General features: G+C 41.3%; 2 protein-coding genes, 2 long non-coding RNA genes and 1 pseudogene across 5 annotated transcripts; 1 reads left to right on the forward strand and 4 right to left on the reverse strand.

The window, feature by feature from the left end:
* Positions 1-2,036: 2,036 nt before the first annotated feature.
* On the reverse strand, positions 2,037-3,015 carry LOC146684448 (tonsoku-like protein; annotated as a pseudogene). Its single transcript, XR_014917268.1, has 5 exons — positions 2,964-3,015; positions 2,849-2,911; positions 2,452-2,760; positions 2,094-2,265; positions 2,037-2,059 (listed from the first exon to the last, which is right to left on the reverse strand). The product of XR_014917268.1 is annotated as a tonsoku-like protein (transcript).
* Positions 3,016-3,106: 91 nt separating this feature from the next.
* Positions 3,107-7,078, reverse strand: LOC146684449 (uncharacterized). The gene is made up of 4 exons (XR_014917059.1): positions 6,917-7,078; positions 6,061-6,212; positions 5,823-5,899; positions 3,107-5,345 (listed from the first exon to the last, which is right to left on the reverse strand). It is a non-coding gene; the product is annotated as an uncharacterized LOC146684449 (long non-coding RNA).
* Positions 7,079-8,341: 1,263 nt separating this feature from the next.
* Positions 8,342-8,913, reverse strand: LOC146684450 (uncharacterized). The gene is made up of 2 exons (XR_014917060.1): positions 8,770-8,913; positions 8,342-8,633 (listed from the first exon to the last, which is right to left on the reverse strand). It is a non-coding gene; the product is annotated as an uncharacterized LOC146684450 (long non-coding RNA).
* Positions 8,914-9,026: 113 nt separating this feature from the next.
* On the forward strand, positions 9,027-13,609 carry LOC146684451 (uncharacterized). Its single transcript, XM_085443126.1, has 6 exons — positions 9,027-9,221; positions 11,337-11,428; positions 11,807-12,001; positions 12,090-12,166; positions 12,423-12,488; positions 12,556-13,609. Exons 1-6 carry the CDS (start codon positions 9,071-9,073, stop codon positions 13,463-13,465), a joined length of 1,491 nt encoding a protein of 496 aa, XP_085299252.1. The 5' UTR covers positions 9,027-9,070; the 3' UTR covers positions 13,466-13,609.
* LOC146684452 (uncharacterized) lies at positions 13,509-16,257 on the reverse strand. Its single transcript, XM_085443121.1, has 3 exons — positions 15,564-16,257; positions 15,112-15,247; positions 13,509-14,829 (listed from the first exon to the last, which is right to left on the reverse strand). The coding sequence occupies exons 1-3, from the start codon at positions 16,157-16,159 to the stop codon at positions 14,077-14,079; spliced, it is 1,485 nt and encodes a 494-aa protein (XP_085299247.1). The 5' UTR covers positions 16,160-16,257; the 3' UTR covers positions 13,509-14,076.
* Positions 16,258-16,283: the final 26 nt, after the last annotated feature.

Here is a 16,283-nt window from a genome sequence, read left to right on the forward strand (position 1 = left end):
TAGCACTTTTGCCCTGTCATTCCGGGCCGCCCGAGTGGCTCATGGGAACGTGACAGGCCCTATGGCAGAGATTGAGGACAGAGGGCAGTGGTTCGAATCCCATGCGGACCATATGTTGGGGACACAAAAAAAAAAAAAAAAAAAAAAAATAATCCCCTGGCTCTGAAATTCACTTGCTACGCTTGCTAGAAGCCTACAGGCGAGCCTACAGAATGGGCTCTCTCTGCCTTTTTTTTTTTTTTTTTTTTACCCGTCTCAAAATCTCTTCCATCAATCAATATTGGTTGTTATGGTTGCTATGGACGCCAAACACACCATGCATTGTCGCTTTCTCAATCTCTTCTTCATGTCCGAACAAATGCTCAATTTTGCCTTCATTAACACAAATTATACATCAAAATGTAGGTATTTTTCTTGCCTTTCACAAAATGGCACTGTCATTATTGTCGGAGTTGCCGTTTCCTCGCAAATGGCCTCGAAGCAACACAGTTAAAAAATGTCCACATTCAAAGTCTATGGAGACTTGAGTGAAAATGACAGCTGAAATTCTGTAACAGAGGCGTTTTCAACTCCTCATATCTCCTAGATGTATTTTTCTTTAGAGACCTGACAACCGCCTTGATTTTTTTTCTCTTTTTTATTAAAGCCTGCTGATTGTTACAGTGAAAGAATGATGTCGACAGTCCGTGTACTTTTGGAGTTACAGAACATTTTGTAACACGAAGAAACGGCAGTTTTCACCTCTCAGTTGTGGTAAACGCTTGAAATATATTATAGGGCAGGCCGCGGCGTAGAGAACGCGCTTTGGGAGCGAGAGACCCATTTTGAAATCTAGCCAGTGGCAGTATCTAATATCGTTCCCTAATTCACTTTATAATTACAAATTCTCAACACTTTTGATTTACAACTTATCCACATTTCTTTGCGAACACTCCTGCATGTCACAAATACATTGCACAAAGCGCATCTGTGGCTGTGTACCATTCGTGGTGCGTTGGCTCCCTCTACTGGTACGCGCCTCATTCAAATGTCGCCACACATTTAAAATTGCAGGGTGTCTTTACACTGTCATAGCTCCTAGATAGATTTCTTCAGAGACCTGAAAATCGCTGTGATTATTCACCATAGCCTGCTGAGTCTTACAGTGAAAGAACGATGTCAACGTATAGCATCGTTGGTTACTTTAATTATGTTTGGTTTTTTTTTAAATCAAATCCTCCAAAACAGGACCATTGTGACACAAAACCTCTCACACACTAACACAAACTCTTTATACAGATACAGAGCTTTACATGTATAAATAAGGCAGACAAAAATGCATAAAACACAAGCTATCCACAGACTGTCGGTGGACACCATGTCACTTTATTTTGTTTTTATCTTGTTTCTTTTTGGTGTAGCCTCATTAAACAAAATGTTTATAAAAATGACCACTTTTATTATGAATTATTATGAAATTAATAATTCATTATTAATTATTTATTATGAACACACCTGCCACCCTCAAGTAGAGGTGGCAGAGAAAGTGTCCGTGTGACTGAGTCCTGTCCCAGCTCTGCTTCAAGGTCTGTCGGTCCAGCTTGTTGAGGGCCTGAGAGCAAAGACGGATATCCTGGACCAGCTCTGACAAACTGTCCAGGTCTTGACTCTCACACACGCACACCTCGCCAAGGTAGCTACACTGCTGTCTGTCAGCCCATTTGCAGCCAGGCTGAGGTGGGTCAGAGAGCACTCGTCCTGCAAAAACACAAAAGTCTTAACCTGATTGCACAATTATATCTTTCGACAATAAATGACATTGCATGATTTTTGCATGCACACCTGTGACAGGACTTTGGCGAGGTGTTCCAGTGCCGGGTAATCAGCAGGCCCTCTGCAGACAGCTGACAGGTCCACGTGTGGGAGGCAGTGGAGGGGCAGTCTTTTTAACACCAGCTCAAAGCCGGTGGAGCCTAGGGGATTGAGGGACAGGCACACTGCTTTCAAATGGCCTGTGCCTGAACGTTCAGAAGATGTAAAGTTAGTTGCAGTTTTGCTTATGGGTGGGAGTTCAGTGAAGCTTAAGGCTTCAGTCAGCTGCTTGTTAGAGTCACCTGTGAGCGCGCTGGCTAGCAGCAGTCGATGCTGCTGAAGGAAACGAGCAGTGAGGCCGCAGGCCTGCAGAGACCGCTTGGCTAGCACAGGGCAGCAGGACAGCAGACAGGACAGAGACTCAGACACGCCGTCCCCCAGTGGGTTCATACTGAGGTCCAGCTCCTCCAGGCACTTTGAGTGGAAACGAGCAGAAAAAGCAAATGATCACGAGAGCCAATTCTCTCTGACAGATATCATTGATACGAATCAGGTTAGCTTGTTATTAAGATCTAAGGTAGTTATTAAGACCAGAGGTACTTAAATACAGGTTAGATGGTAAACCTGGAGCTGCCACTATTGGCTAGCTGAGGCCCTTACCGGGAATGCAGGTGCACTCTGTCCCTTTAAAGCATTTACAGCCTTCTCCAGGCCGTCCCCTGTAATGCAGTTGGCAGAAATGTCCAGCAGCTGCAGACGAGGCATGTGAGCGTTGTGGCAATCAGCTCAGGGAGAAGGTCGTCAGACATACGGTTTCCAGAAATTCGCAGCTCCGTGAGGCTGGCCTGAAGTTTTAGGGCACGGAGGAGCGGGCCGAGGGAAGAGGCGGCCAAACCGAGACACTTGGAGTCCTGACACGGAGGAACCCCGGTCCCGAACCTCATAGCCGGGAGACACGCTTGTTCTCATCTACAGGTAGAAAGAGATGGTACTTCATAACAGAATACAAAAATGCACTTGTGTGCGTTTTATAATGCATTACCTCTTTGTTGCTCACCCACTGCCAGACTTTGACAGGCCTTCTTGTATCGCTCAGGGAGAGGAGGGAGATCCCCACACTCTCAGAAATAGGGGTACCAAAGTGTACCAAAAAGGGTACAAATGCTTGTCGCTGGGGGTGTTCCTTTTTGAAGGACATTTTTGTACCTTATGAAGTTGTACCATCTGAAGTACAATCATGTACTTTCCTAAGACATAAATGTACCTTGAAACTATAGTACAGAAATGTTCCCTTGAAAAGGGTACAGTAGGGTACCTATGAGGGTACCCCCCCAGCGACAACCTATTTCGTACCTAAAGAGACAAAAATGTACCCCCAATATTCCAAAATATTTGGTTATTTAACCATTTATTCTCGATAATAGAATCACATCAAAGCATTTAAACAACCACAGGAATACATCCTTGATTACTTTCGTATATTGCCATAGGACATGTCAAGAAAAATACATTCATTTAAAAAAAAAAAAAAAAAAGTAAACAATCACATAAAGACATTAAACACCTGAACACAATGGAAAATGTGCTTGCAATCACGTCACACAGAATACCTCAAGGACACAAACAGCCTATCATCTACTAAATACGTGTCTAGAGCTTGAAAGTCTAATTCATTTCCTGGATTGAACAGGATCCAGTCATTGTCAACTGAACTTGGTAAGCATGGAAATGACATTCATAAGTGCAAGGAAGTAACAGTTTCCCACACAATACCCAACAAGTATCAACATTCAAAATATACTTGATTTTAAGGAATATAGGTATGGCTTCAGTGTGTGTATGGCCAACTACAAAAACATCCTCAAGTTCATATTTGACACTGCTGACTAGGGCTGGGCGATATATCGAGTTTTTTAAAAATATCGATATATTTTCATGCGAGATATAAGATGCGACAATATCATTTATATCGATATAGTCTATGTTACGTTATAATTATACTTGTGGAGCCGCAGGTTTGCCTCTCTTTCGTCCACTTTTGTCTCTACGCTGCGTTACTCGGCCTCGCCTCTCCTTCACTGAACACAACTGCCCGTCCGCCATAGCTTCATCTGCAGGCAATGACAAGATGAAAGCGGAAAATCTCCGTTAGCGAGTTACCGCGGATCGCCCCGTGCGTGGGGCTGGACGGCGTCAACGTGTTAGCGAGCTAACCGCGCTAACCGGGCTGCACGGCCTAAAATCCTTTCATTTTCTCAAAACTCGACAGTGCGCCCTATGTATGAATTCTGGTTGTGCTTACTGACCGCGAACCGATTTTATGTGGTACACAGCGCTCAGCAATCTGTCAAAAAATGTTTTAATATGACTTTGCTAAGCTACGGAGCTGCACCGCTTGATGGACTGTCGGATGATTACAGCTACCGAGGAGGAGCCTCGCGGAGTGATACATACTGTGCTTCAACGTAATATTACCGTACTGTGTGTGTATAAGGACCACAAATGGCACCTGTTCAGAGACGTGGTGCAGCTGTGAAATCTGTCTCTTTGTTATTATGCTCAGCGTCTGTTAGTTTACATTTTGACTGCACAATTGTGAGCTTTTTGTTATGCACAAAAAGAACATAGTTTTCTTTTATTTATGGACCATGATTATTTAATAAATGCTGAGAATTTATTTTTGAGTAATTTTTTCATGTACATCTACGCTGTATGTAAATAAAAGTGCCCGTGTGACATCTGGGACACAGTGTGACTAAGAACTCTCTTTTTGTTCTTAACTTATGGCTTTAAAAAAAAAAAAAAATTGAGATATATATCTTATATCGCCATCCAGCTAAAAAAATATCGAGATATGAATTTTGGGTCATATCGCCCAGCCCTACTGCTGACAGATATAGCAGACACACACTGAAGCACTTTATCCTGAAAATGCACATCTGTAAAACTTTTGTTCATTTCCAGAGCATTCTGTAAGTCACCTGGCAGAGATGAAAATGGCACACTGACACTTGTGCTGAGTGAATGTTCAAAGTCAACAAGCAACTTATCTGAAGAAAACTCCCAGCACTGTTTCATTTGATGACGATTGTTAAGAGTTGCAGTGATGTTTACAAAGTTTTTGCATTTACTCGCTAGATTTTTGAAATATTGATGCTTGCTTTCATATCCCATACACCACAAAGGGCGAAGAGGACCATACATCAAAATCAGCCTTGGGTAGTGAATAAGGTAGTGACACTTGGGTGGGGGCATATTTAATAGAGTTGGTTAAGTACCCTGGTGACACTTACTGGCAGGGGTTTGTCTCCCTGGTCTCCTATGTTGACAATGCAGTTCTGAAGAAAGACAAGTGTTTTCTTGAAGTATGCAGGGTAGGTCATGTTGAACACGAAGAAGGTGGAGAATGCTGAGATGTAGGCCTCATCCAGCGAGCGGCACGAGCAAACATCCACTCCTTCAACTGTCACAACACAGCGAAACTGTCTTAAGAGGGCAGTTGTCCAACTCTTATCCTTCATTCGAATGGTTGGGTATGGACTCGTGGGAGTATTCTGCAGAAGAGGAAGAAAAACATTAGTATACAGTATGTTTAAGCAATATGTGCCAAGTGGATTTTCAACAGATTCCTCAAATTACCTTCTTTATTTGCAGCAAAACAAAACTGTCTATTCTGATAACCTGTAAACATGGCCCCTACTCCAAACAAAAAGCTTCTTGACCAATGACTGTTGTGGTAGTGTTTGATAAGCTGCTAAAGTTTGACATAATATTCAAGGGCAAAAGCAATCACCCCTGACAGTGACAGTACCTGTGAAGAAGAATTTCCCTAAGGGGACAATAAAGGTTTATCTATCTATATAAACACCAGACAAAACCCAAGAGCACAGCAGCACTGTGGATTAACAGCAGTGTTTCCCCTACATTAGCTTAGCTGTGATGCTGAACCGCAGCTGAATTCAGCTCCATGCCAACAAAACACCGAGAATGAAACTTGTGGCCAAAGGCTATGCATTGCATCATGCATTTACCTCTCCAAGGATGATGAAATCTTCTATCTTCTCCTTGAAGATGGATGGCAAGAGAAGTGCCCCCTTGAAGTCAATTCCTAGGTCATACAGATGCAAATGCACTTCATTAGATTTTGATAGCATGCAAATTCCCATTAACATGCTCTTCACATGACACTATGGTACATCAATTATCTTTGGAAGAGAGAGCAAATGAATTGTCACAAAATTTACTATTTGTATGCGGTCAAATTAGCACCTGTAATGTCTTCAGCCAGTGCATTCTCCCTCCATGTAGACCTTCTTCAGTGGCAAATCCTTGGTCATTTGAAGAACAGCAGTGAAGCTTTTGCTAAAGCGGCGACAGATGTTGTCTTGGCAGGGATGCATTAAATCAACCTCATCACACAACTGGAAATGAAAAGAGCAGAATAGACAAAAGAATGACATTTTACATTGAGGATTTAAACTTTTGACATGTTTAAAGACAGACTGGAGATAAATGTAAAGTACTTTAACCCTTGATCAAAAAATTCTAAAGCTAATAAACAGATTGATTAATCAGCTAGTACAGAAAATAATAATAATACTAATCAGATTTAGAGACAAAAAAAAAAAAAATCATTAGCTGTTTCCCCAATCATCTTAACAATTCTTGGGTTGCAGACAGTGTCCCTGCGCAGAGCTTACAGCTCTCAGATTCGAAAATCCCAAATCCCACTAAGTAGGTGGAATGGTGCAAATGTGTACCTTCCATTGTTTAAAATCCCTTTGAGCGGGAAACAAGTTAGATGCGATAAATTTTGCTTAGAAAACGTTTTTGTTAATAGCTATATTTACATACAAGCATGTTTTGAGAAATTATTGATTTTTTTACATTGTTGTACAAGGTTAGTGACTATTTATTGATAAAGCACTGGAATACGGCGGGAAGACAGACGTTGACGATTCCACCAACAGTCTAAATAGTCCACATTTGTACCTTTCTTTGTTTAAAACTTAGCTAACTGCTAGCATTCACCCATGTTAAAGCTAGCTCTTCGGACTTTTGCTAACTCTACTGTAAAATTACACGTTGTAATTTTTATAACAACACAAAATCACACCCGACTTACCTCTAAACCTTTGCGCCTCGTCGTCTGACACATCAATGCCTTCTTCCATCAACTTTATAAGGAGCTCCTCCGTGTCGATAACCCCCTGAGAGTCATTTTCTGCGTCAGCGCGGAGGCGGAGCACTCATCGCTGCTGGCTTTTCAGCCTTTGGGATTAATGCGCGTTGCGAACTTGATACATGGAAATACAACATTGTGGTATTAATGCACAGTTGTTTAGAAACCGTTATGCTGTCTTGGCGAACTATATTTGTAACTTACAAAATGTAGTCACCGTAACATAAAAATCTGCTTGACATTTTAACTTCCAAAGAACCTCGGTTTAACTTGATGTTGCAAATTCCATAAAAACCTCCCAATTAATGAACAATTCTAGGATGTAGTAAAAGCGAAAAAGTAAATGGCCAAACATAACAGTAATATGATTTCACGTTTTTGAAGGCTACAACCAAGATTTAAAACATTAAAAATTATAACTGGAACTTAATAAAATGGAAATGGACCAGTTTTTTTAACATCATTTGGTTGTGCCTGCATGTCATTGTGTGTTTTTTTTTTAAAATATAATTTAACATAACTTACACAAAGGTAGGTTACAGATATTCTTTGCATCATAGGATAATTTACGTACAGAGGAGAGGACCAACAGATTTGATTATAACATGTAGCTTTTATGAGCACACTCACATCTCATATGAATTTTACAATTAACCAGGCCCATCCAGATTTTCCCATGCTGACCCATTACCACATTCTGCCACTGTCACTGCAGTACAGGTCAAAATGGTACAGATTTGTACTTTAAATTGTACCTTTAAAGGGGCATTTCTGGACTTTTAAAGGCCAGTATTATACTTTTAAGGGAACATTTTAAAAAAAATGTACCTATAGGTACAAAAATGTTCTTCTCTCATACCTCTATTTCTGAGAGTGCACGAGCAAACTTCAGCCAGAACCTGCAATACAAACCCATCAGTTATCCTGCACTGGTGCAGGAAAGTGAAGCCAAGGATTCAATCCCAAAAACTGTGATTCCTTCAGTGTCTTCTGGAAGCTGGCTCCAAAAGCAAGTCAGCATCCAGTCTGGTAATAGAAATGGTTCTAATCTTTACAGTTTCTCAGATTGTAGTTTCTCAGGCAGCTTAACATAATCAGCCCTTCACCTTCTTACCAGAATCATACAGTCTAAAACCTGCACGACTCATCTGGGTAATGAAAGATGAAGTCATTGTGGAAGGACCTAGAACCTCCATTCTTCTATCAGTGATTTAAAAAAGACCTCTGTGTCTATGAGAAAGTCTATTTTATGAATTTGGGCCATACTTTGCCTAAGAAAAGGAGTATGCTCACTGGCTGACATGCAAGCTGTTTCACAGTCATAGCCGTCCTCTTGTCACTGTGGGTTTTTTTAAAAAAAAATCCAAGATAGCAACAGTGACAACATTTGTCTTAAACACTCGTGATCAGACTTCATCAACCAATCATGGTAGTCTTCAGCATCTTTTAAATTGTCTGTGGTCCAAGTATGGTCACTTCTGGCTCTCCTCAGTGTCACCTCACCTCTTCATTTGTGTGCAGGACGGCCAGTAGCTGGTCCTGCGGGGAGAGCAGAGCGCCTTCTTTCTGCAGAGAGAGACGAGGCAGGAGGCCACATTTCTGGTAGTAACGCTGAGCTGCCTGCTCACACAGCCACGACACAGAGCAGGAGTTGGCCTCACTGGGATGCAGAGCAATGACCGGCGATTAAACAGAAATTAAAAACAAAACAACAACAACAACAAAAAAAAACCACTATACCAATCAGATTGGGATTTATTTTTATGTACTGCTCAAACTTAAAAGTTTTCACCGACCTTTGTGGAACTGGGATCAGGAAGACGTCTTCCTGAACCCGGACCCTCATTCTGATTGGTGGAGGAAGTGACGTGGGCATAGGAGCAACCAAAGTTTGAGTTGGAGGCTAGAGTAAACAAAATAAAACATTCAAGCACTGTTAAAACATCTGTATTTAATGTCATCAACTCTTTGTAGAAAGACAAAGCAGAGTCTGTACTAGAGAAATCAGGAGACCTGACGAGGGCAGTATGGACTACTTGCACTAACACTTCCGCGTTCTATGTAGTCCTGCTCCAGTGCTTCCGGTGCGGTTAAACCATGGCGACGTTCTACACTCGATGCCTACAAGAGCTCCCAAAATTGAACATCACCGATGTTCATCGGATTTGCAGAGTGACGACTACCCCCGCCAGCAAATTAGATAAAGGATTTAAGTTATATGCTGCATCTTATATACACAACTACGAAGGTAAGAAAACGTAAATTAACCGACAAAGAAACGCTAGCTAACATCAAATGCAAACACTACGTTACTCCGCTATGTCCTTCATTTGATGTCAGTTCTCTACATTACATGTTTTCTTAAACGGTGTTTTATGTCGTCCTAAACTATAGTTGAGGTTTTCTTAACTAATGTCACTTTTGTTGTTAGACACTGTTATATTAGCGTTAGGTAGTTGGCTAGGGTTGCCAACTCCCTGAAAAATAAATAAGGGACACCTCGTGGCCAGGGCCGGGCGACCCAGTTGTCTTCACCCTTCCCAGTGTGGTGAATTTTCTAGCTCTTTTTTTGTGTGTGAAATTATTTTTTTAACCCTTTGACTTGAATTTGATTTAAGTAGATGTGTATTCTTTGTGATATGAACACATGTGAAACAAATGATCATTTAGCCATTTATTTTTAGCTCAAAATGACAACATTAACACAATAAAACAGGTCTCCTTCTTAAACAGAAGCCTGTCATGCTTAACTTTTGAGAATATAAGTAAATCTTTCTTTAAAAGAACTCTGTCCTGCTTAACTTAAAATAATAGAAAACAATAGAAAGAAAAACATTCTTGTAACAGTGCACATTTAGTGCATTTAGTACAATCGGCTTCAGTTGAAATATTATTTCAGCTTTTCTAATGCTAATCAGCTGCTCCTGTTTGTAAACCCGCTTGTTCCCATGATTACGCATCATAACTCATCATCATTATTCATCTATGTATTACTTTTATGTATTAGTCATCTATTTGTTGTAATCATCTATCCTTGCAGTTGTTTATTACACAAAATAAATTATATTATCACACTTCTGGCCACATAGCGCTGATATTCACTGCACATGCCCATATTAACTTTTTCCAGCCAGGTGTTTTCCTTTTCCCATTCTTCCCTTTCTCTGAGGGGAACAAACATTGCTGCTCTAATGCTGGGCTCACACTGTGCGGTTTTAGGCCCATTTTGAGCCGATTTTTGACCGATTTTGGCCTTCATCGTGCATCGTGTAGTATACGTGGGGTAACGAGAAGTGATTAACACCTCACGACCAGCTCCCGATCATCAATCGCTCGTGAGGGTCTCATCACAGCCGCTCACACTGCTCGCGCGCAAACACGTAAACGTTGGTGTAAAAGATGGAGCAGCACGGCTGTGCAGCGTGTGATCTGGACACAAGCGATGGAGGCACAACTTGTAGAACTTTGGAAAGCTCATCCGAGCCTTTTCGATGTGGCATCACAAAATTATCACGACCACAACAACCGTGAAAACAGTTGGATTTACACTGCTGCTCAATCACAGCTGCCTGATCATGTTTTTCATTAGCAATTTAGCAAAGTTGATGGTGGTGGTGTGTGTGTCTGTGTGAGTGTAAGACGGAGAGAGAGAGAGCGCGACAGATTTTCTGTTATAACCTTCGTGTTATGGAGGCACAGTGTGAGCACTCAGGTCGCATCAGAGCATCGGGCGGTATAGTGTGAGACCCTGCATCGTGACCTACCAACTTCTAACCCCTGCGAGTCAATCGTGCAGTTTGAGCAGGAGCTGAATAACGCGACTGAAAAAATCGCACAGTGTCTGCCCAGCTTTAGGTTTACTGTCGTCCGAGACTTGCACTGCAGAGTCGGCGTTTGTTTCCCTGTTGGCCATGCTTCTTGTTGTGGTCATCTGTTGTCTTCCGGTATTTTCTCCGTAAGCGACCTTTCCTCGACCAATGAGATGAGCGGTAATCTGAATTGTCATACTCGAATTGTCATAAGTGTGCTGTCAGCTCATTGGTCACAAAGCAGGAGAGGGGCTGGGAATTATGTTTTCAAACAAAGCGTTAATTCCATTAAAAGTTATAGACTACTTTTGATTCTCACTGTATTACGGGACAAAGTGCGTCCCTTATTAGCTCAATACGGGACGTGTACTTTTGTTTCGAAATACGGGACGATTCCGTATTTTAAGGGACGGTTGGCAACCCTATAGTTGGCTAACTATGGAGGTAGTTAACTACCTAATGCTACTCTTGCTAAGTGTAAAATATATATGTTTAAGACATGCTGAAATGAGTAATACAGAAATAATGCTAATGGTACTTGTATCTTTATTCAGTGTCCAATAAAGACAGGTTGTCAGGGGAGGTCGGTGTGAGAGCCCTGTGCTACAGGTCGATGAGGAAGAGTGAGGCACCACACAGACTAAGTGTAGGCAGGAAGCTGTGTAAAGTTGTTAATCCCCGTTCTGTGGGGTTCAGTTCATTTAAGCATTAGTTAAGTTCATTCCTAAAGGCCCATCAACTTGAATGTTTTCCTTGTCTCCCTGCTTTATCACTCCTAATTTGACTAGTCAGATAGTTAAATCAACGTGTGTTTGGGTGATCAGAAACATTTGACAACAAGTTAATACTGCAAATATACACAATCTAAGTTATTACAGTTATCAAGCATGGTTAAGTTGTTTTAATAGGGAGAGAAGGAAACACTAAGCATTCAGGAGGGTGCGTAACCATAACACTGTACTATGTTCCTGTTCAGCTCTTCCATGAAGATGTTACATTTTTAATTTTCATTCTTTCTTCTTAGATTAAGCTTCTGGATTCATCGCCGGTGATACTGACACATAGCCAGTGCTCCTGTGTGGCAGGCGCTGTTATGTGCAATCACACAGTGGCACTGCTCTTCCAAACAGCACACTACTCACAACTCAGAGTGCCGGTTGTCCCCCCTGTGCATAGCTGCACGGAATCTGAACAGCAATGGCACAAGCCACGGACAGTGGTAATTTAAATGAGGTTAAAGTTTTTGAATTAGTCCATGTTTACATATGAACAGCAACACCATCCATAGTAAATGTGTCTTCTGTTAGGGTGTGAGGCCAGGACCCATCAACTCCATGATCTTCACTAAGCCAGTACCAAATAGGATGGCCCAGACTGGAGTACGGTAATTACATTTGTAAAATTTGGTTTCATGTGTTACAAATGTATGTTGCTATTTTTTTCATACATACATGTGTCAGAATAGGTATTAATTTACATACAACATTACACTTTCTGAAGACGGCTAACTCAGTCATGTACATATACATCCCAGTCTCTAACTTATGCACCACTGTTTTACACCTTTTAGTTTTTAGTTTAGTTGTTGTTCAGTATAACAACCTTCTCCCTTACATTATTGTCATTGATGTTTTCTTTAGGAGTGGCTTCTACAGAGGCATGGTGGGTCCGTTACCAGATCCCTGCTTGTTCAGAATAACGGAGGCATATCGTTAGCTTCATAGCATAAGTGCCTAAGTCATTGACTTAGGCACTTATGCTATGAAGCTAACGATATGCAAAATTTAATATTGAGGACAGGCCACTTGTGACCACAATGAACATGAGACCTGACAAGCCCCTTGTGGAAAGTGCCTTTGGGCTGGTGCAGGAGGGCAGTGTTCTGTCATATCAGCAGCCGGTTTTGACAACCCGGTACATCACACTACACCGCGATGCACCACCAACACCGCACTTGCCTCTGGAGGGGTATGACATCTTGCCATCAGATTGTGTGTTTGTGTGCTCAGAAGAAGAGCTTCTGCATCTGAAAAGCTTGTCTGTAACTCTGGAAATGGCTCACAAAATAGAGGAAGCTACACGTGAGCAAAGCTCTTCGTCTGAGTGGCATCAGCTCCGCAGGCCCAGAGTGACTGCCTCTAGGTTTCGGGAGGTGTGTCACGTCAGAGGCCAGAGCTCGGCCGAGTCACTAGCAGAGCGTATATTGAAGGGAACAAGGCAGACAGCAGACATGAGGAGAGGAACTGAGATGGAGCCTGCAATAGCAGCAGAGTATAGTAGGCTAATGAATGTTAACTACTCACCCTGTGGTCTGGTCATTCACCCCATTGCCCCCTGGCTTGCTGCATCTCCTGATGGTGTTGTTTTTGACCCCAATGAATACCCCCAGTTTGGCTTCGTCGAATTCAAATGTCCCAATGTACAAAACTTTATTGACTGCAAATATGTGCAGATGGAATGTGGTACCCCTAAACTAAAAAAGAGCCACGCATATTACTGGCAAGTGCAAGGACAACTGCTCATCAGTGGGATGCAGTGGTGTGACTTTGTTGTGTGGGCACAAGAGGACTACCTAGTGCAAAGAATATACATGGATATAGATGTGCACAATGCAATCAGAGAAAAGGCAGACTATTTCTTTTTTTACATATATATGCCAAGATACCTGTGTTTGAAAAAATGAACAGTGAAAACAGCAAAAAGAAAAACAGATCCTTCAGGCTGGCTGGAACAAAATAACTGATGTTTTATTTTCAATATATTTCATGAATTCTTTTGTTGTTACATGTTACTTTTATGTGACATCAATAAACTGTTATTTAAGCAATGGCATCAATTTAATTTTTAAAAACACACATTAAAACGTTGAATTTGTGCAGAACTTATTTACATGGTAAGTATTTAAAACTCCATGCCTAGCATACTGATATACATTTAGACAATAACTGAACTGTAGAAAATGACAAATGGTATTTTTGATGTTACAAAAGTTCAATGTCACTTATGGTTTTAAAACGATTTAGTGATTTACTTTATAATTTTGATAAATAGTTTTGTTGAATCTGAATAGTAATAATAGTAGTATAATTAAACAGTATTATTAACATTAAACATTTGCAATGAATTTGAATTATCAATAACTGAAACTCAACTATCGGCACTCAAGTACCAGTTCTGTAATCAAGTATTGTCAGCTGAGAAGGAAGAAATTCAACTGTAGTGGCCTCAGCTGCAGGTCATTTTCCATAAGTTACTTGTACTGGCACTGGTGTCTTGGGAAAAATCCATCTTGTCTCACTTAACCCATTTTTTAACTAATGCTGTGTTCTGGTAATTTGACAGCATACATGCCACTGCAAACAGTTGGTTGATATTATAAACATGTGACATGGTAATGATGCTATCAAAAAGTTTGTTCTGTTTGATCCTCCTAATGACTCGCTCCACATGTACCCTGAGTCTGGCTATGGCCTGCGTCTCCTTAACCTGGTATGCTGGCATCTGCTTCTGCTTAGATAGAAAAGGTGGGCAGTACACTTTGCATTTACAACAATCAGTGATTAGGAAGCCCTTATCTACCATCACTGCCATGTCTTCAGTCAACTTCTCAGCAATGCCTGATTGTTTGAATAGTTCCTTGTCACTAACCGAACCAGCATACAGATTAGAGATGAATGTCACTGGACCATGTGGAGCTATGCCAACCAGGGCTTTCATCGTACAGTGGGATTTGTACGAAGAGTACATTTCACTTTGGAGAAGTGGTGAGGATGGTGTCTGACACCTCAGCTCTGTACAGTCAAGGATCATCTGGGTGTCTGAGAAATCTTTGAATTCCTCAGGGAGGTAAGCTTGCACTTCTTCACGTGTAAGCCAGATGCACTGAGACCCCAGTGCAGTGGCAAGAAAATTTGTCCATGTTGCAATAATGCGGCTCACTGTGGACTGGTGTATGTTAAATCGGTGTGCCAGGTCCCTCTCCTTCAAACCAACTGACAGGAAAACCAGGAAAAGAAAAAACTCATCAATTGGCTGTAGCAGCTGCCTCTGGAAGGTGAAAACAAAAGGGAAAATGTTACTCCTTAAGCTATGAACTAGTAAAATTATTCTTTTCTTGGCTAAATGTTTTGTAATGGTTAGGCATACCATACTGTACCATGGGGTAAACAATGAGGTGCTGTAGTGCACAGGTGTATGTATGTAAAGGATACTGAGTCTAGCATACATACACCTGTGTATGTATGCTACTGTACATAAAGTAATGTTATTGTACATAAATACAATAACATTACACCTCTAGTTCTAACTACCAACAAACCCATAACCTACTGTTGATGTGCGTGCAGGTGTCAACACTTCTTCGTTCCGATTGGCAGCTGACTTGGCTCTTGAAACCCGGATCATTTTATAGATGCAAGGCTCAATCAAAACCCAGAATGCCATCAAATGATCATAGCTTGGAAATCTATTCACGAGAGAGACATACATCATGTCAATCATTAATTAACATTACACACTGACATAAAAATAATGTAAACTGTGACAAATATGCTAATGGAATGCTGTATAAAATAGTCTGATTAAGAGTATTTGGTGTTGTATTTTACCTGTAGCATTAGGATATTGTTTAAATACTAAAGCATCTACATAAAACATACAATCAGCAGAGAAAAAGTAAATTTCTATTTTGTTTTCATTAAGACTGGAAAAACTTTCTAAATTTAACTGATGGTGACCTTGGTATATTTTAAACAGTTAGCTTGAATAGAACTTAGATGTACCTGGTATAGAATCGGATGTCAGTGTCGGAGCCAGCAAAACGCTGTAACCCAAATTCTCGCTGGACACGTAACTCCTGTATTTCCTTCCTCAGAGTCTCCACGTCTTCGGACAGGTCTTCTGCAGCTGATGCAGATATGTCCAATGCAGATGGCTCAGGGACTGAGCAGTAGTCATGATCTCTTGTAAGACTGTGCTCTTCTTGATCGTCAGGAGGAACTAGTTCAGGGCGTCGCTCCGTTCTCTCCCAAACACTACGCCGCGGTGGTTCAACTTTATAGCCATTCCACTCAAAAAGTGTTGGTACAGCACCTTTAATAAGCCGCCTTCGACCATCGAGGGTTGTTGGCTCTATGAGTTGATCACTGGCAAAGTGTCTGCAGCAGACCCTGGTGTGAGAGGTAATCGTGAAATGATCCCGGCGTATATTTACCAGCCATTGTCTTCTCAAGTCGGAATGGGTCGGAAAGGCATGAAAACTTAGTATGCCGTTAAATTTGGCTGAAGCTGAACAAAGTGGGACACAGCAATGCTCGGAGTATTTCTTCTCCTGTTTTTGAAAATGTTCTGTTTTAAATACTTTCCTTTTTATACTCATTCTGAAGCGACATTAGCATAGCTACCGATAGATAAGCAAACGTACCGGAAACGCACAAGCGGTACTATTTGGAAACGGAAATACGTCACATGCCCTAGTGCAAGTAGTCCAGCCTACCGTAAAT

Source organism: Copadichromis virginalis, linkage group LG20, assembly GCF_057382275.1.
Source record: "Copadichromis virginalis isolate Kocher_CV1m ecotype Utaka linkage group LG20, C_Virginalis_male_GT1.1, whole genome shotgun sequence".
In the NCBI taxonomy this organism is placed as follows: domain Eukaryota; kingdom Metazoa; phylum Chordata; class Actinopteri; order Cichliformes; family Cichlidae; genus Copadichromis; species Copadichromis virginalis.